Genomic DNA, 16,452 nt, shown 5'->3' with positions numbered 1-16,452 from the left:
CTAAGCCACTGCAGTTGGATTCTTAACTCACTGGTCCAGTGGGAACTCCAATCATATTTTAAATTGTGCTACATTTGATACAAAATAGATACACAATAATATCTAATTTTACCTTATGTTTCCCTAAACAATATACCATTCACTTTTATTTTTTAGCTTTATATATAAGAAAAAAAGCATCATATGGTATTACTTCTGTAACTTGCTTGCATCACACAAGTTTATTATAAGTTAAATTTGGGTTATATGATAATAATACAGTTCATTTTTTTTGAACTGGTGAATACTCAGTGTAAATATTTCAGAATGTATTTCTCTATCCTATGGTAAATTGACATTTAAGCTTTCAGGTTTTGATAATTATGAATAATGTCTGCTGCTCTCTAAAGGATACATGATTTGTGGTACACAGATGCAATAGTTCTCTAAAGTATGTTTCTAGAAGTGTGACCACTGGGTCAGAGAATGTATATATGCATGCTTGTTTTTAACGTGATATTCACACACTGTTTTTCAACCAATGTACCAATGTGTTTGTACTAATTTATACCTCCACCAACAGTATATGAGATTCCAATTCTCTATTTCCTCTGAACATGTGAGACTCAGATTCTCTATGTTTACTTATTTGGGGGTAGAAGATTTTATCCCATTGTGTTCTTAATTTGCATTTTATTGATTCTAACAAGACTGATTTTTTTATATGTTTAATGGACATTGGTATTGCTTCATATAAAGTGTTCAAATAGTTTTTCCATTTTTCTACTCTTCTATTTTTCATTCTCTTACTTATTGGTAGGAATTTGTTATATATTTTGAATGTTATTTATATTTATTGTGCCAAATACCTTCTTGCTCATAGCTTTTCCTTTCAATTTACTTCTGATGTTTTCCCATGAACAAAAATTCTTAAACTGTGTATATTTAGCAAGTATTTTAGTACAAAGTCAAACAAGAGTTCTTTTGCATATTAGCTTTATATCTTACAAGATGGCTAAATTCATCTATTACCTCCAAAGGTTTTTGTGTGTGTGTGTAAATTCATCATGATCTTTCACATAAAACATGTTTTATGCAAATAAGTATAATTTACTTACTTTCGGTCTATATGACTTTTTCTTGTCTTATATTATCAAGATAATCCCAGGTCATGCAAGCATTTGCTTTTGCTTTCTTCTAAGAGCATTGCAATTTTAGCTCTTGCTTCTAAGTCTTTGATCTAGTCTCTGATTTTTATTGCTGGTATGAGATAGCAGTACAGTGTCACTTTTTTTGCATATGGCTATCCATTTGTCTTATTATTATTTATTGAAAAGAATACTTTCCCCCATTAAATTGCTTGGCACCTTTGTCAAAAATCAATAGAACATAAATGTAAAAATTTTTGGACTCTGAATTTGATCCACTGATCTATTTTTATGCAAGCCAAATGCAAGTCTTAATTATTGTAGCTTTGTAATATACTTTGAAATGGCAGTGTAAGTATTGAGTCCTCCAATTTTTTTTTTTTTCAATATTGCTTTGGCTATTTTGAGTTCTTGGCATTTCCATATGAATTTTAAGAACAGCTTTATATTTCTGCAAAAAGGCAGCTGGAATTTTGGTCAGGATTATGTTGAAACTATAGATTGTTTTGGGGATTATTGCCATCTTAACAATATTAAGTTTTCCAATTGATGAACATTTTCCATTTATTTAGGTCACTTTGAATTTCTTTCAATGGTGGTTTGTAATTTTTACTTTTCTTCTGTTAAATTTATTCTTTAGTGTATGATTCTCTTTGATGCTATTGTGAATGGAATTATTTTCCTAATTTTTTTAAACAGCTCATGGCTAGTGTGTAGAAATACAACTGTTTCTTACATACGGCAACCTTGCTATACTTTTTATTAGCTCTAGTAGTGTTTTAGTGTATTCTGTAGAGTTTCTTACATGTAAGAAATATGTATCCATAAATGTTTTTCTTCTTTCTAATATGGATGCCTCTACCCTTCCCTAAGGGCTCTAGTAAAATGTTAAATGAAATTTACAAGAGTAGATATTCTTGTTTTGTTCCTGAGGAAAAAAGGGAAAGCTCTCACGGGAAGCTTTCAATCTTTCTTCATTTAGTATGATGTTTGCTGGAAGTTTTTCATAGATGTCCTTTTTTAAGTCAAAGTAGTTCCCTTTTATTCCTAGTTTGCTTAATATCTGCTTCTATTTTTATATATATATATAAATAATATATAAAAAAAATACATATTTTTTTTCTGGAATTTGTCTATCATGTGCTTAAATGGAGTTTTACTTTCTGTTTCTCCTCTTGGAATTTGTTGAGCTTTTTAAATCGGAAAGTTGATATTCCATCACATTTAGAAAAATGTCAACTTTTGGTTTCTTCCCTGCTACCTCCAGCCATTCTAGAGTTCTAACTACATCTATTTTAGACCACTGGAGCTTCTTTTCATTTGGTTTTTATTACTTGTTCTTCTGTATTTTGGTTTTGATGTTTTCTTTTGCCCTGCCTTCAGGATCACTAATCGTCATTTCTACAGTCTCCATATTTCTGGTAAGCCCATCCAGCCAGTTTTTACTCATTGTTTTTCGATTTATTTACTGATTGTTTTTGAGATTTCCCATGAGTTTATTCACTATACTCATCTTTTCCTTTACACTCTTGAACAGATTTACAGTAACTATTTTAAAGTCATTGGTTACTAATTAAATATTTGCATCATTTGCTTTGTTTTGTGTTTTTATTTACTGAATTTTTATTCATGCATAATCCTATTTTCCTGGGTTTTTTTTTTATGCTGGGCATTGTGGATGCTATGCTATTAAAAAGTCTATTTTGTTTCTTCCATTGAATAACATTGACTTCTGTTCCAGTATGGAGTTATTTATGTCAAAATTTTTTTGACATGTGTTTGGATTAGACTCACTTTCTTGGATGTATTCATTTTTAGGTTTCAGATGAATGTTTTGAGTGATTTAATATGAAATCTCTTTGGGTGGTCAGAATTCCCCACTACTGGTTAATATCTGGGATCTCCATTTACCTCATGCAGCTCCTCAATACTGGTTTTGTCAGCCTTGCAAATATTAGTCTTTTCAAGCATATTATATATTCTGCCCAAAATTCAACAGGACCCCTATGTTAACTTTTTAAATGACATCTGTTTATCCCCTTCATGTCATTAACTTTTTCCCACATTAGCAGCCCCAACCTAGATCTGTTTTCCTTACCCTGTGTTTACTTTGGGGTTCATTCCTATGTGATGCAGTTTGAAAATTGTTCCCAGGCAGAATCTAGATTGAATGTGGAATTCATGTCATGTGTTTCCCTTCAATCAGAATCACGTCCCTCCACTGTCCAGTATCTCCTCTGATAACTATTGTTTTTGCATAGTTTTGCATATATAAGAGAATAAAGCGCTTCATTGTGAGGTCCACTGGCAAGAAACCAGGAGGCAGGGCTCTCTAGTCTGTCCCCTCCTCCAGGGCTCAGGTGCAAATATAAAGGGTTAGAAAGATTTCAAACTTGGAAGCTGGTTGGCTGAGCAATCCCTATATGCTACTCATGTTGCTAGAAGCTAAGTTTTCCTTATTGAAGGGCTTCTCACTTCGTAAAGAGCTCCAGTGGAAAATTTCTATTGAGTTCCAGAGGTTCAAAATGAAGGAATCCACAGATACCAGCAAGTATCTGTCATTTCCCATGGCTCTTGGCCTAAGAGTAAGGCTTAATCACCAATCACCTCCTAGTTCTGGCCCTCAGGTTTGCATCTCTTTGTTATTGCAGGTAGCCTGGTTTTAGAATTGTTTCTGGAACAGATCAGGCTTACATTGTACATGGTCCTTTGCATTTGTGGTCCTTCTGTAGCCACTGGTTGGTTACCCACCCCCCAATAATTGGTTCTTCGGTGGTAATGAGTAATAATTATTTCCATTAAGTGCTCGGTTATAAGCACTACTCCCTGTTCATGATAAATCCAGCCTTCTTTGGTTGTTTGGTACTGATCAGCATCTAACTTGAGAGTCAGCATCCAAATACTGAGGCTTAAACACTCAGAATGAGTACTAGAGCCTTAGGACCTGGGTTTGGGGTTGTGGCTACCCATTTTGAGGCCTGATCAGTCAAATTATCTCCTTATCAGTCTTTTGGGGGCCTGGATAATGTACTATGACTGCGTCTTACGTCATTATCAGCAGCCAGTATCTCCCCCAAAATTTCTTTCCTTCCGGTCGTGAGTAGGCCTCTCTTTCCATACAGCCCCATGTGCATGCATGACAGAGAAGGCATACTGTAGAATCAGTATGAATGCTAATCGTTTTCTTAGCTCTAACATGCAGGGCTCTTGTGAGGGCTACGAGCACTGCCTTCTGAGTAGACATACCTAGAGGGGGGCTTCTGCTTCTAGGACTTCCTGAGGAGGTACTGTTGCATACCTAGGCTTTTGGAGTCCCCAGGGCATGAGCTGTTCCCCTCAGAAACATTTCTGTCCCTGGATTTTCTAAAGGCTGTTCCATCAGAGCAGGTGTGCTAGAATAATCACTTATTTGTATGTACAAATGTTGCATAAAATTGCAGCATTTTATGGCCTTTCACAGTCCAGCCTAGTGGACATTGTCATTTCCTTTAAGAACCTCATATAAGCCTTTGGCCATGAGTCCAAAGTTAGGAATCCCAATATGATAAAACCCAGCCGTTTCTAAGAATCTTCATGATTGCCTTCTGGTAGTGGGTACAACTATTCTACCTAAAACTTTCATTCCATTTGGCACTAAGTTTCTTTGTTCTTTTAATAACTCAAATCTTAGGTATTTTGCAATTGGTTTAGAATTTGTGTCTTTCCCTTGGAAACTTTATTTCCCTGGTCTGCCAGAAAGTTTAAAGTGACGATTATATTTTTGTCTGAAATGCCTTAGTTTTACTAGAAAATAGAGTATCAACCCCATATTGGAGTTAGACTCCTTTAATTTAATTAGAAATCCCTAAGTCCTTGGCTAAAACTTCCCTGAAAATTGTGGGGGCATTCTAAAATCCTTGTGGGAGTACCATCCAACAATATTGTTTTATATTATTCTCTGGATTGTCCCCTTCAAAGGCAAACAGATCTTTGGGATTCAGGGTTATGTAGTAAGAAGCATCTTTTAAGTCCAGAACTATAAACTAACAGAAGTATGTAGATAAAGTTGTAACCAAAGTGTATGTATTTGGTACCGTGGGATGTATATATATCCTCTACCACGTGGTTAACAGCTCTTAAATCTTGTACAAAATGATCATCTCTGGTCCAGGGTTTTTGTACCAGCAGGACTGGAGTGTTATATAGGAATTAAGAAGGTCATATCAATTGACATTTTTAAAATGTGGTTACCAAAGATTTATGCTTTCCTCCACGGGCCTCTTGTAAAATCTGTTGCTTTATATTTGGAGCCTCGGCACTGGTTGGAGTTTTACTACTACTGGGTCACTTGTCTTAACTCTCACTGGCCTCCCATCATCCAAACATCCTTCTTACCTTTTATAAAATGTTTTCAGGGATTTCTGATTGAGACTTTTCCCCAATTATAATAAAACCGCTTGGACATTTCCATCTTTTTAGATCATCTCAGTAGCATGGCGTGCTGTTTTTCTAATTAAATAGATCAGAGTTTGAAAGGGGAGAGTACACATGTGCAGATATCCTGGGTTGACCTTGGTCATTTAGACCTGTGGGAACTTACCTCAATGGATATTGCCCTGCCTGAGGCAGAGGACTCCTGGGCTGAGTTACAGGGAGGGGAGACCAATCCCTTTTGACTCTCTGGTAAGGAAGGCTACAGGGCTAGGGCTGGACCTGAAGCTCTAGGATTGATGAAAACATCTTGACTCTGCTCAGAGCTTCCTCCTGTCATATGGGGGTAGGTGACCCTTGGGAGACTCCTGTGGAGGAGTCGAGATTATCATCGGGCCTTGACTCAGGCAAGAAGGCTGTTTCTGAGGGGTTTTCCTCTGAACTATAATTTTCCTTATCTTCTGCAAGTTCTTAATTTGATATAAAAACCCAGTTTGGTTTTGCTGCTGGGAAGTGTACAAAGTACTTAGAAAAATGAGTCAAGGTCAAACTTTATGAGCCCTCTGCTTGTATCTGCCTACTCTTGCTCTAAGGACAGTTGATAACCACAGTGCGAGGCAGAACCAAGGGCAGAACAGCCAGGAGTTCTCCATCTGGGAGCCCATCCTTTCAAGAAAAGCCCTTCATAAAGCTGAGCTCTGCAGTTGCCTGACTGGATTTGCTCCGTAGCAGTGCTCACAACAGTTTCTTGGCCAGCAAAAATAAGCCCGGAAAGGACTTTCCCAGCCTTCCCGCATTGGGCCTGACATCAACCAGCATTTCGATCAAACTTGAAGGCTGTATGATGCAGAGACATTGGCTGCACCTGGAAAACCCTCACGTTCATGGCAGATGAACTTGAGTGCCAGTCTGAGCCTTGGAGCACACTTTATTCCTTCATAGGAAGCACCAGACCTTTGCTCCCTCAACTACTCTCCACTTTAGTGCTTGTTTTGGGGGGTTAGCCAGCTTTGCTGAGAACGGAGGTTTGGAGACAGAGCATACACGCAAACAAGCAACCACTAAAGTCAAAGCTTGGTCAGTACCCCAGGTTTTAAACCCTAGAGCTGCAAACAGTCCATAGATGGCTAAACGCTAGAAAAGGACTTCCCCCCACTGCCCTCAAAACGTAGAGGGGACTCTCATGGACTCGAGAGGCTGGAGAGAGAAAGCAAGAACTTTAGGATGGAGGAACCCATTCCTTCTCCTAGTTTGGTTTCTGGAAAGAAGCAAGCAAATGCAGTCGTGACTCTCTACACCTTGGCTGTTAGAAATCCCTGGAGAAGCCACGGAGTAGCATGGACAGTCTCAAAGATGACCACCTGGGATCTGAGGATTCGTTTGGGGACCACTGAAAAGCTTTCCATCAGAGATGATGGTCGGAAAAGTAGCCTCCACACACATGCGGGGACTGCCAGGGACTTTGTCCAAACAGTTCCAAGACTGAAGCCAGTTTGGTCAAAGGAGCCTCCTCATTTCCTCCCACCCACATGAAGGTGGGCCTGCCTCCTGCAGAGGAGCCAGGAAAACCCAGACTCTGTCTCACTTTCCGCCTTGAAAACCTTACTCCACGAGGAGGAGGGTGGAAGAGGTGAGCGTGTCACCTTGAAAAAGTGAAGTGAGGAGGCCGGCTGGGACTCAGAGCTGCATCTGAGAGAGGACAGAGCTTGAAACACCCAAGCCCTCCCTTCTGAGCATGCTGGGTTTCATCTTCCTGGTAGAAAACATTTTCCCTCTCAGCACAGATCCCAGACAAGGCAATCTAGACATCTGGGCAACCTCCCGGTAGAAGCCCTTCAGCCCCAGGCTTCCATACAGCCGGGGTATTTAGCGCCACCGCCAATGTTTGTTTCTCCTGGCAGAGCTTCTTTTTGTTTTGTTTTGTTTTGTTTTACATATCTGCATAGACAACTAAGAGCAGTGCAATGCTAATACCCTGCTAGCTGGCTCGGAGGAAAGAGACTTAAAATTCTCACTGAGAAAAACTGACTGTGTGTCCAATTGGTTAAAGGCCTCGTCCTTTGCAAGAAACGTGGATAAAGCTGTTTTCCTCCCCTTTCGCCTTTCTTTTGCAAACAAAAACTAATTGTAAAAGCGTATTCTAAGTCAAAGACCCATTCTCAGGCCATTTCTCCCCTGACTCCTCAAGCTGATATTGGGGCCAGACAGTGTTCTAAAAGAAAGTCATTTTTATCTTTTTTGTAATTCCAGTACACCATATAAAGTAGGAAGACATACAGCATGCCAAGAACATATCATTTATAGAATAAAAGCACATAGCTAAAGAGCCTTCTTATCAGAAAGGACAGGTACAAACTTACTGATGGAATTCTATGCCCAGACGATTCTTTGATATTACCTTCTTTAGAAATATCTCATTTTCAAAATACTTCAACCTTCTCCAGCCACTCTTTAGATGTGCTTTTAAGAGCTCTTTTCAACAGTCTCACTAAAAATTCTCTTATGAAGTTTTGCTTGTGTTTTGGAAGACTTTTTTGCTTTGTTTTACTGTTGGCTAAATGTAGGCCGAGTTTGACGACCATAGTTCTTATTTAAACTACAGTTACCTAAAATTCCTCTTTGTCCTGTTACTGCCGTATCAAGCAGTCATCCTTAGATTCCTATGTGTCTAGTGACATTGTCTCACCTGCTTCTTTAATCTCTGCCTCTTATTAACTCACTCTAAAGACACAGGTGTGCTTTTTATTCCATCCTGACCACCCATTTGGAAATAGATGAATTTTTTTTTTTTGTCTTTTTGCCTTTTCTAGGGCCGCTCCTGCGGCATATGGAGGTTCCCAGGCTAGGGGTTGAATCGGAGCTGTAGTCACCAGCCTACACCGGAGCCACAGCAACTAGGGATCCGAGCCGCGTCTGCAACCTACACCACAGCTCATGGCAACACCGGATCCTTAACCCACTGAGCGAGGCCAGGGATCAAACCTGCAACCTCATGGTTCCCAGTCAGATTCGTTAACTACTCACTGAGCCACTACAGAAACTCCTGGAAATAGATGAATTTCCTTCTAGCTCCCATTTTACTCATTTAACCCTTTATGCTGCCCTTTTTTTTTTTTTTCTGTGCTTACTCTACTCCTTAGATTATTATCATCACATTTTTCTTTCTTTTTCCCCTCTTCCTGTTTAATTAACAGGTATACTGTTGACATTTTCCAATTGGGAAGCCTTTTTTTTTTTTTTTTTGTCATTTGGAGGTTCCCAGGCCAGGGGTCCAATCGGAGCCGTAGCCACCAGCCTATCCCACAGACACAGCAACGCGGGATCTGAGCCACGTCTGCGACCCACATCACAGCTCATGCAACACCAGATCCCCAACCCACTGAGCAAGGCCAGGGATCGAACCCGTAACCTCACAGTTCCTAATCGGATTCGCCAACCACCGTGCCACGATGGGAACTCCATGGGGTTTTTTTTTGTTTTTTTTTTCCCCTCAGCATAACCAGAGCAAAATGACACCAAGGAGGTTTTCTGGGTGGAAATTCCTCTAACCCAGGCACAGAGCATGTTTTTTTGGAGTGGGGAGTTTTTCTGATTTAAATTCCCTCTTTTTCCCTTTACTCTCCCGATGGTAATCCGGGCTGGCTCCATTGAGAATTCACAACTGTATCAAGATCTCTAGGCAATCCTATTCAAGTGAAAAAAAAAAAAAAAAAAGACCCCTGCATAAGGCAAGGTTTCTAGTTAGGGAGCAATGTCTTTTATCTCCTGAGTCAAAGGACTCTCATTAATATGGGGTTTAATATTTTACTACAATCATCCAAAAGCCAACCCCTATTATCCCATTCTAACAAAGCAGATATAGACAAACATGGACAAAGAAATCCAAAGGCCTGGGACTCTAACTCAGTCTTTAAATACCTCAGCCACCGTAGCTTTTTATATTGTCTTCCTTCGGGTGTGATTCTAACCCACAATCCTGAGAAGGTTATTAGACAATTTAAACACAGGCTAAGAAACTTGTTTTAAAAAGGTTACTCACCCGAGATATCTGATCCAGGAGCTGTTTCTTCTCTTAAAAGTAAAGTAGCATCAAGGAGCCTGGAGAGCAGCAGCAGGGAAGCAGGAACCAGACAGCGGACCCTCTAGACAAGTCTGGGGGCAAGGGCCCTCACCCTGCTAGGGGACCACAGTGCACACAAGACCTGTGTCCCTTCGTGGTTGCCAAGGTTGTTACCAAAGCAAGGACTCTCTCCCCAGGGGGCACAAAAGCCAACACCAAGGCAGCAGCTTTTGAGAAAATTAAGGGCTTTTATTGTGACGTCTACTGGCAAGGAAATAAGAGACAACAATCTCTCAACCTCCTCCACCCAGGGCCACGGGTGAAATTTAGGGGATTGGGGAAATTTCACACTTGGAAGCTGATTGGCTAGTTTTGAATTAGTCAATATAAGCTTCCCCTGGTGCCAGAAGCCAGAGTTTTCTTGTTGAGGAACTTGACCATTTCATAAGGAGCTCCTGCGGCAGCATTTCTATTCTTTGAGTTCCATAGACTGAAGATTCCTGGTTCTGGGGTTTTCTTAAAGACATGGGTTTATGTCTTGCACATGCCCAGTGCTGTCTGTGAAAAATAACTCCAGGTTTGATTCATCAACAACTTATTCAAGGAAGCAAAACAGAAGGCTGGTCCTGTTTCATTCTGATCAATCAACCACCTATTTAAGGAGACAAAGCCAGTTTAAATTTGTCAGTGTTTTACCTGCTTTTTCAGACTTAATAAGAATGATGTTAGTTTTGCTGTTGTAAACAGTATCCCTTCAGAATTTGTTGTCAGCACATCAAACTGTAATTGAGCTTGGGAGTTCCCATTGTGGCACAGTGGGAACGAATGCAGCTAGTATCCATGAGGATTTGGGTTCCATCCTTGGCCGTGCTCAGTGGATTGGGGATCTGGCATTGCTGTGAGCTGTGGTGTAGGTCGCAGATGTGGCTCGGATCTTGCATTGCTGTGGCTGTGGTGCAGGCCGGCAGTTGCAGCTCTGATTCGACTCCTAGCCTGGGAACTTCCATATGCTTCAGGTGCGGTCCTAAAAAACAAAAGCATAATAAAAAACTCTAAGTGATCTTAACCATGTGGCTAAACTTTTTATTAACTGTGAAAAATTTTATATTGATCATCACTAAATTGCTTATAATCATTTATACCTATTTGATGTTTTTATTATAATCATATCACTTGTTGCTAATAACAATTATTTTTTTTCCTCTTATGTGATCCTTACATTATCTTTTTTCATTTTACTGCACATTCTTCAATAGAAGTAATGGATCTGGGGAGTTCCCGTCGTGGCACAGTGGTTAACGAATCCGACTAGGAACCATGAGGTTGCGGGTTCGGTCCCTGCTCTTGCTCAGTGGGTTAAGGATCCGGCGTTGCCGTGAGCTGTGGTGTAGGTTGCAGACGCGGCTCGGATCCCGAGTTGCTGTGGCTCTGGCGTAGGCTGGCAGCTACAGCTCCGATTCAACCCCTAGCCTGGGAACCTCCATATGCCGCGGGAGCGGCCCAAGAAAATAGCAAAAAGACAAAAAAAAAAAAAAGTAATGGATCTGGGTCTGAGTCACTATCTCAGTCTAATATTGATATATGTCTAAGGAAAACCTTTCATTTCAACTTAGCTCACAGCTAAACAGTTACATATTCTGGTTTTTAACTCTGATTTATTCTTAATTTACTTTAATCTTACACTGTTCCTTTACTGTCCACAAGTACAGTAATATAGTATTTTCTCTCATTTCTAGATATTTTAAAGCTAGATGTCAACTTTTCAAGGTATCTGACACATAGTACTGGCAATAGATGTAGGTTTATGAATATAATTTTGATAAAAAGAATTCCTTTTTGACAATGATATTTTTTCCTAACAAAAATAATCTCTTCCTTAGGAACTGGTGTGCTTATGTACACACTAGATTATCTCCCACAGTGGTACTGGACAACCAAGTCACTTACGTCCCAAGTGGCAGAGGGCCCTGCGGCTGGACCAGTGGATCTTGTCCTCAGAGGTATGTAATGTTTCTTGAAAACAGCCACTGCTTGTATGATAATTGTGTGTGACCTGGAATTATACAGAAAGTTCCTCATCCCGGGTGCACATGTGTGTATTAGGGTCAGGGCAGGGTCATTACATTAAACTGCATGTATGATCATATATAAGTTAAAATGGGAGTTCCGGTCATGGCACAGTAGAAACAAATCCAACTAGGAACCAGGAGGTTGCAGGTTCGATCCTCGGCCTCACTCAATAGGTTAAGGATCCGGTGTTGCCCTGAGCTGTGGTGTAGGTCACAGACTCGGCTCAGGTCTGGCGTTGCTGTGTCTGCGGCGGAGGCCGGCAGCTGTAGCTCAAGTTAGACCCCTAGCCCAGGAACCTCCATATGCTGCAGATTCAGCCCTCAAAAAGACCAAAAGACAAAAAAATAAAATAAATTTAAAAAAAAAGAAGAAACTAATAACCCTTTCCTCCTATGGGTGTTTTGTATAGATTATGCGAGGTAAATGAATATGCTTAGCCTAGCGCCAGGTACTTTGTGAGTATTCAATGAATGTTAATTATTATGTTTGTTTCTCTTTTTATTTTTACTATAACTTATTCTGTGACTTGCCCAACAATCCTGTCCTTTAATTACTTGTGAAACTCATACACAGTTTTAAAGATTTATTGATGATTTTCCTTTCATACTTGGCCAGAGAGAAGACCATAACTGGGCAAGCCACAAGCTGCAATTATGCATGGTAAAGCAGCTAGGTGGCACTTCTCTTCTTGCGTCTATTTTAGTGATTCATATTTAGGGTTTTGGGTTTTTTTTTAGATGCAGTATTTTATTTAATTTAAAACAGATTTTTCAAGTATAGTTGATTTACAATATTCTGTTAATTCCACTGTACAGCAAAGTGACCCAGCCATACATATAAATGCATTCTCTTTCTCATATTATCTTCCATCATGTTCTATCATATGTGATTGGATACCCAAGGGTGAAGAGGAGAGAGTGGGATAAACTGGGAGTTTGGGGTTAGTAGATGCAAACTATTACTTTGGAATTGATAAGCAGTGAGGTCCTACTCTAAAGTGGTTTTTTTTTTTTTTTCAATTATGTAATTGTCCTAAAATATGGGGCTGAGTAAATGTTAAGTTCTCTGAATTTATACAGTCACAGTAGCTCAGCTGGGGGTGTTTCAGGAAAGCCTGTGATAAAAGCTAAAATTGTCATTCAGACCATGATGGCTAATGTTATGCAAATTGTTATACAAATAACTCAGGCAATGAGTCTGACACATCAGCAATCTGGAACTGTGTGCAGTAAGGATACATAAAATCCAAGGTGTTTCTTAGTCTCTCAAGGAATAGCTAAGGTTCATGGTCCGGAGAGCTAAGCACATCTTAGGGATTTGGGAGAGCTGAGCTCCAGTTCTGCTTCTGGCATTTGCTCCCTTTGTGACAATTTCCTTGTCAACGTGAGACACAAAGAATGCATTGTTAATTCTTACTAATGAAAATATTACCACGATAACCCCTATCATACCACCCTTCTGAGTTCAAGGTTAGCTTTTTTCTCTCCTTAAACAAACTAGAAATACACATCTTTATTCTCATTTCTTACCTTTCTCTACCTTTTAATGGCTCTTTCCATTTATTCATTATTTCAGTACATATGCAGTGCATGGCACTTTTCCTTTCTCTTTTTAAGTCACTTTTTCTTTTTTTCTTTCTTTTTGTAAATGTCTGAGCCACAGACACCAGGGATCCAGTTTGCCAAAGTAGGAACATTGAGTCCAACAGTAATGCAACTAACTTCATGAGCTCATCCTAATAAACTCTACAAAGTTCCTTCTCAAACTGATTTTCTGTTTATTTGTAGCTACTGGATTAGAAATGATATTTCACTGGACAGTTAGTTGCTGAGTATATTTAAGGAAATAAACACAGATAAATCATTAGCCCGCTTTCAGAGATGGAAGGAGTCTTATAGCTCATTTTAAAATTGAAGTGTAATTTCACACATAATTAATTGCACATCACACTATAGCCGAAACTAAAATGCAGTCTGTTATAATGCATTTCCCACACGTAATCAGCATTTATCCCTGAAAGCGACTACTGTTGTCTCCACACAGTCATATGCGACAAACTCTAGATGATAACAGGGAAGGCTGACCTAGGCAGCATAGACTAAAATCCCAATTTGATCAATTTTATTTTAGATTTTCTTTGGCAGCACCCATGGCATGCGGAATTTCCTGGGCTAGGGTTCGAACTCACGCCTCAGCAACGACTTGAGCCACTGCAGTAACAAAGCTGGATCCTTAATCTGCTGTGCCACAAAGGAATGCTCCAGTTGGGTCAGTGTGAAATATGGGACTTTGAGCAAGTGATTCCATCTCTCTGTTCTTTAGGTTCCTCATCTCAAATTAGAATAATACTTTCCTCATAGAACTAATGTGAGGATTACACAGGGTAATAGACGCCCATCTCACATGACAGATATTAGCTAGAGTCATGGGAGTAAGAATAATAGGGCCAAATTATGTTAATGACTTACATTGATATACATAAAGCCTGCAGTTTAGTGCCATTCGTTACCTATATTGATTGTTAATTTCAAGTGTTGCAGTTTCTTCATTTCCCTTTCATGGTTACTTCTCAGAAACAATTTCTCATGTTAGACCCCTTTCCCTCCCACTCCTCTCTCTCACCTCTCTCTCAGAAAATTACTACATGAGAGAAGTAATATGTTGTAGCATTTAAAAACTTGAGAGAAGAAAGTGAATGAAATCATAATGGTGATAATTTTAATTAGATCACTAATATCTAATTTGTTTTGTTTTCTGTTGATTTGGAGGAAAACAGATCCCTTTAACTACAATGATACAAGAAATAATAAGGACTGAAATAAAATATTCCCCTAAATGCTGTAAAAATCAGAATTAAAAAAGTTAGTTTTTTTTTTTTTTTTTATGGCTGCCTTGTGGCATATGGAAGTTCCCAGGCTCTTGGTAATATTGGAGGTACACTGAGGCCTGTACCACAGCCATAGAAACACTGGATCTGAGCTGCATCTGCAACCTATGCCTGCAGCTTGAGGCAATGCCAGATTCTTAACCCACTGAGTGAGGCCAGGGATCGAACCCACATCCTGCCAGAGACAACGTTGAGTCCTTAACCTGCTGAGCCACAACAGGAACTCCCTTAAATAAGTTTTAACATTGGTTTAATGAAAAGCATTATCAAGGGAAAAGTTATATTATCATTAGAAAATGTAATGATAGGCATAAATTTAAAGTACCAAAAGTACTATCTTTAATGCTTTTTTAATGTGTTTCAAGAAATTTGTTTGACAATAATATCGATGATAAAGATTAAATAATAATAAGGAGGAGAACAGATAATACTTACTGAATGCTTATGATATTCCAGGAATCATCCCAAACAGTTTTACATAAATTACTACTGATATTTTTTTTTTTCGTTTTTTAGGGTTTTTTTTTTTTTGTCTTTTTGCTATTTCTTGGGCCGCTCCCGCGGCATATGGAGGTTCCCAGGCTAGGGGTCTAATCGGAGCTGTAGCCACCGGCCTACGCCAGAGCCACAGCAACGCGGGATCCGAGCCGCGTCTGCAACCTACACCACAGCTCGCGGCAACACCGGATCGTTAACCCACTGAGCAAGGGCAGGGACCGAACCCGCAACCTCATGGTTCCTAGTCGGATTCGTTAACCACTGCGCCACAACGGGAACTTCACTACTGATAATTTAATGGAAGACAAATAACCTGTTTTTTCCTAACTGATCTCCTCTGTAGATCTCAGAAGGTATCAAATCCTATCTATAGGATGCAACATAAAATTGTCACCTCATTGGAATGGAAGTGCTGCCCTGGATTCAGTGGACCAAATTGTCAGCTAAAAGGTATATTCTAATATTTATTTCATAATGACGATTAGAAACATACAACTCCTAAAGAATAAGCAACTGATTCCAGTCAAGAAAAGAGTTGTATTTGCCCTTTTGAACTAAAGTTAATTAACATATAGCCATACTATGGAGAGTGTTATTTCTTTAGAGCCTTCTAAGTTGGTAACTATTATAGCGCCCGGAAATCTCTTAAGCTATCCTTGAACTTCTCTCATCATTTTTATATTGGTTTCACATGGAGCATAATTTGAGCCCTGACTAAATATCTTACTTTGCCTTAGTTATATGATGTATACCTATGCTTTACTAAAATATCAGATATCCTAGTTTTATATTTTAAAATAAACTATCATGAGAAGCGATCCTATGTAAAAATAAGACTACACTCTAGTTTTGTTCCAGTTTAATTATTTGAAATCATTTTGTCTATGGATGAAATTCAGTTTTAAAGAATATACAAATATGGCATAAATAATTCTGCCTTTTTAAAAATATCCTAATGGAGCCATTTTTTCAACAGATTTTAAGAATGTTTCGGTGGCAAGGCTGATCAAACGCATGGTAACCTGCTGTGGCCTAATATCCATGTTACTATTATTTTGCTTTTGGCTTTAAACAGATTTCCTTTGAAAAATAAGATATGGCACCAACATACATATTTTAAATGATTGAATATTACAAGAAAGGCCATTAGGACTACTGGGGATTTCAATCAGCAGTGTAAGAGACTATGATTAAAAATTAATGCAAGTGTGGAGAAACCATTATGATTCACATTTAAAAAAAAAAAGAAAGTTGTAATACAAAAGCTCTAGGAAGCTTGCAGTTTAGTTAGGGAGATTATAAATGGTTCTTCCAGCCTATTCAATGAGAATCTGTAGGCAAATTTCACTGTAATGCTATTTATTCTGCATCTGGCCTGAATTTCAGAGATGTTATAAAAA

General features: G+C 39.1%; 1 protein-coding gene and 1 long non-coding RNA gene across 2 annotated transcripts in view; one reads left to right on the top strand and one right to left on the bottom strand.

The window, feature by feature from the left end:
• LOC106504767 overlaps positions 1-10,494 on the bottom strand; it is an 81,985-nt gene extending 71,491 nt beyond the window's left edge. The window contains exon 1 of the long non-coding RNA XR_002346867.1: positions 9,577-10,494. This is a non-coding gene — a long non-coding RNA (uncharacterized LOC106504767). The remainder of the gene's footprint in view (positions 1-9,576) is intronic.
• Positions 1-16,452, top strand: part of MMRN1 (multimerin 1) — a 59,463-nt gene that overhangs the window by 11,065 nt on the left and 31,946 nt on the right. Inside the window, exons 2-3 of the mRNA XM_005666992.3 lie at positions 11,478-11,597; positions 15,396-15,502. Coding sequence (XP_005667049.2) covers positions 11,478-11,597; positions 15,396-15,502 — 227 coding nt within the window. The remainder of the gene's footprint in view (positions 1-11,477; positions 11,598-15,395; positions 15,503-16,452) is intronic.

The sequence above is a fragment of the Sus scrofa genome, chromosome 8, assembly GCF_000003025.6.
Source record: "Sus scrofa isolate TJ Tabasco breed Duroc chromosome 8, Sscrofa11.1, whole genome shotgun sequence".
Taxonomy (NCBI): domain Eukaryota; kingdom Metazoa; phylum Chordata; class Mammalia; order Artiodactyla; family Suidae; genus Sus; species Sus scrofa.
The sequence above is the reverse complement of the archived record's forward strand: the minus strand, read 5'-3'. Positions and strand labels throughout refer to the sequence as shown.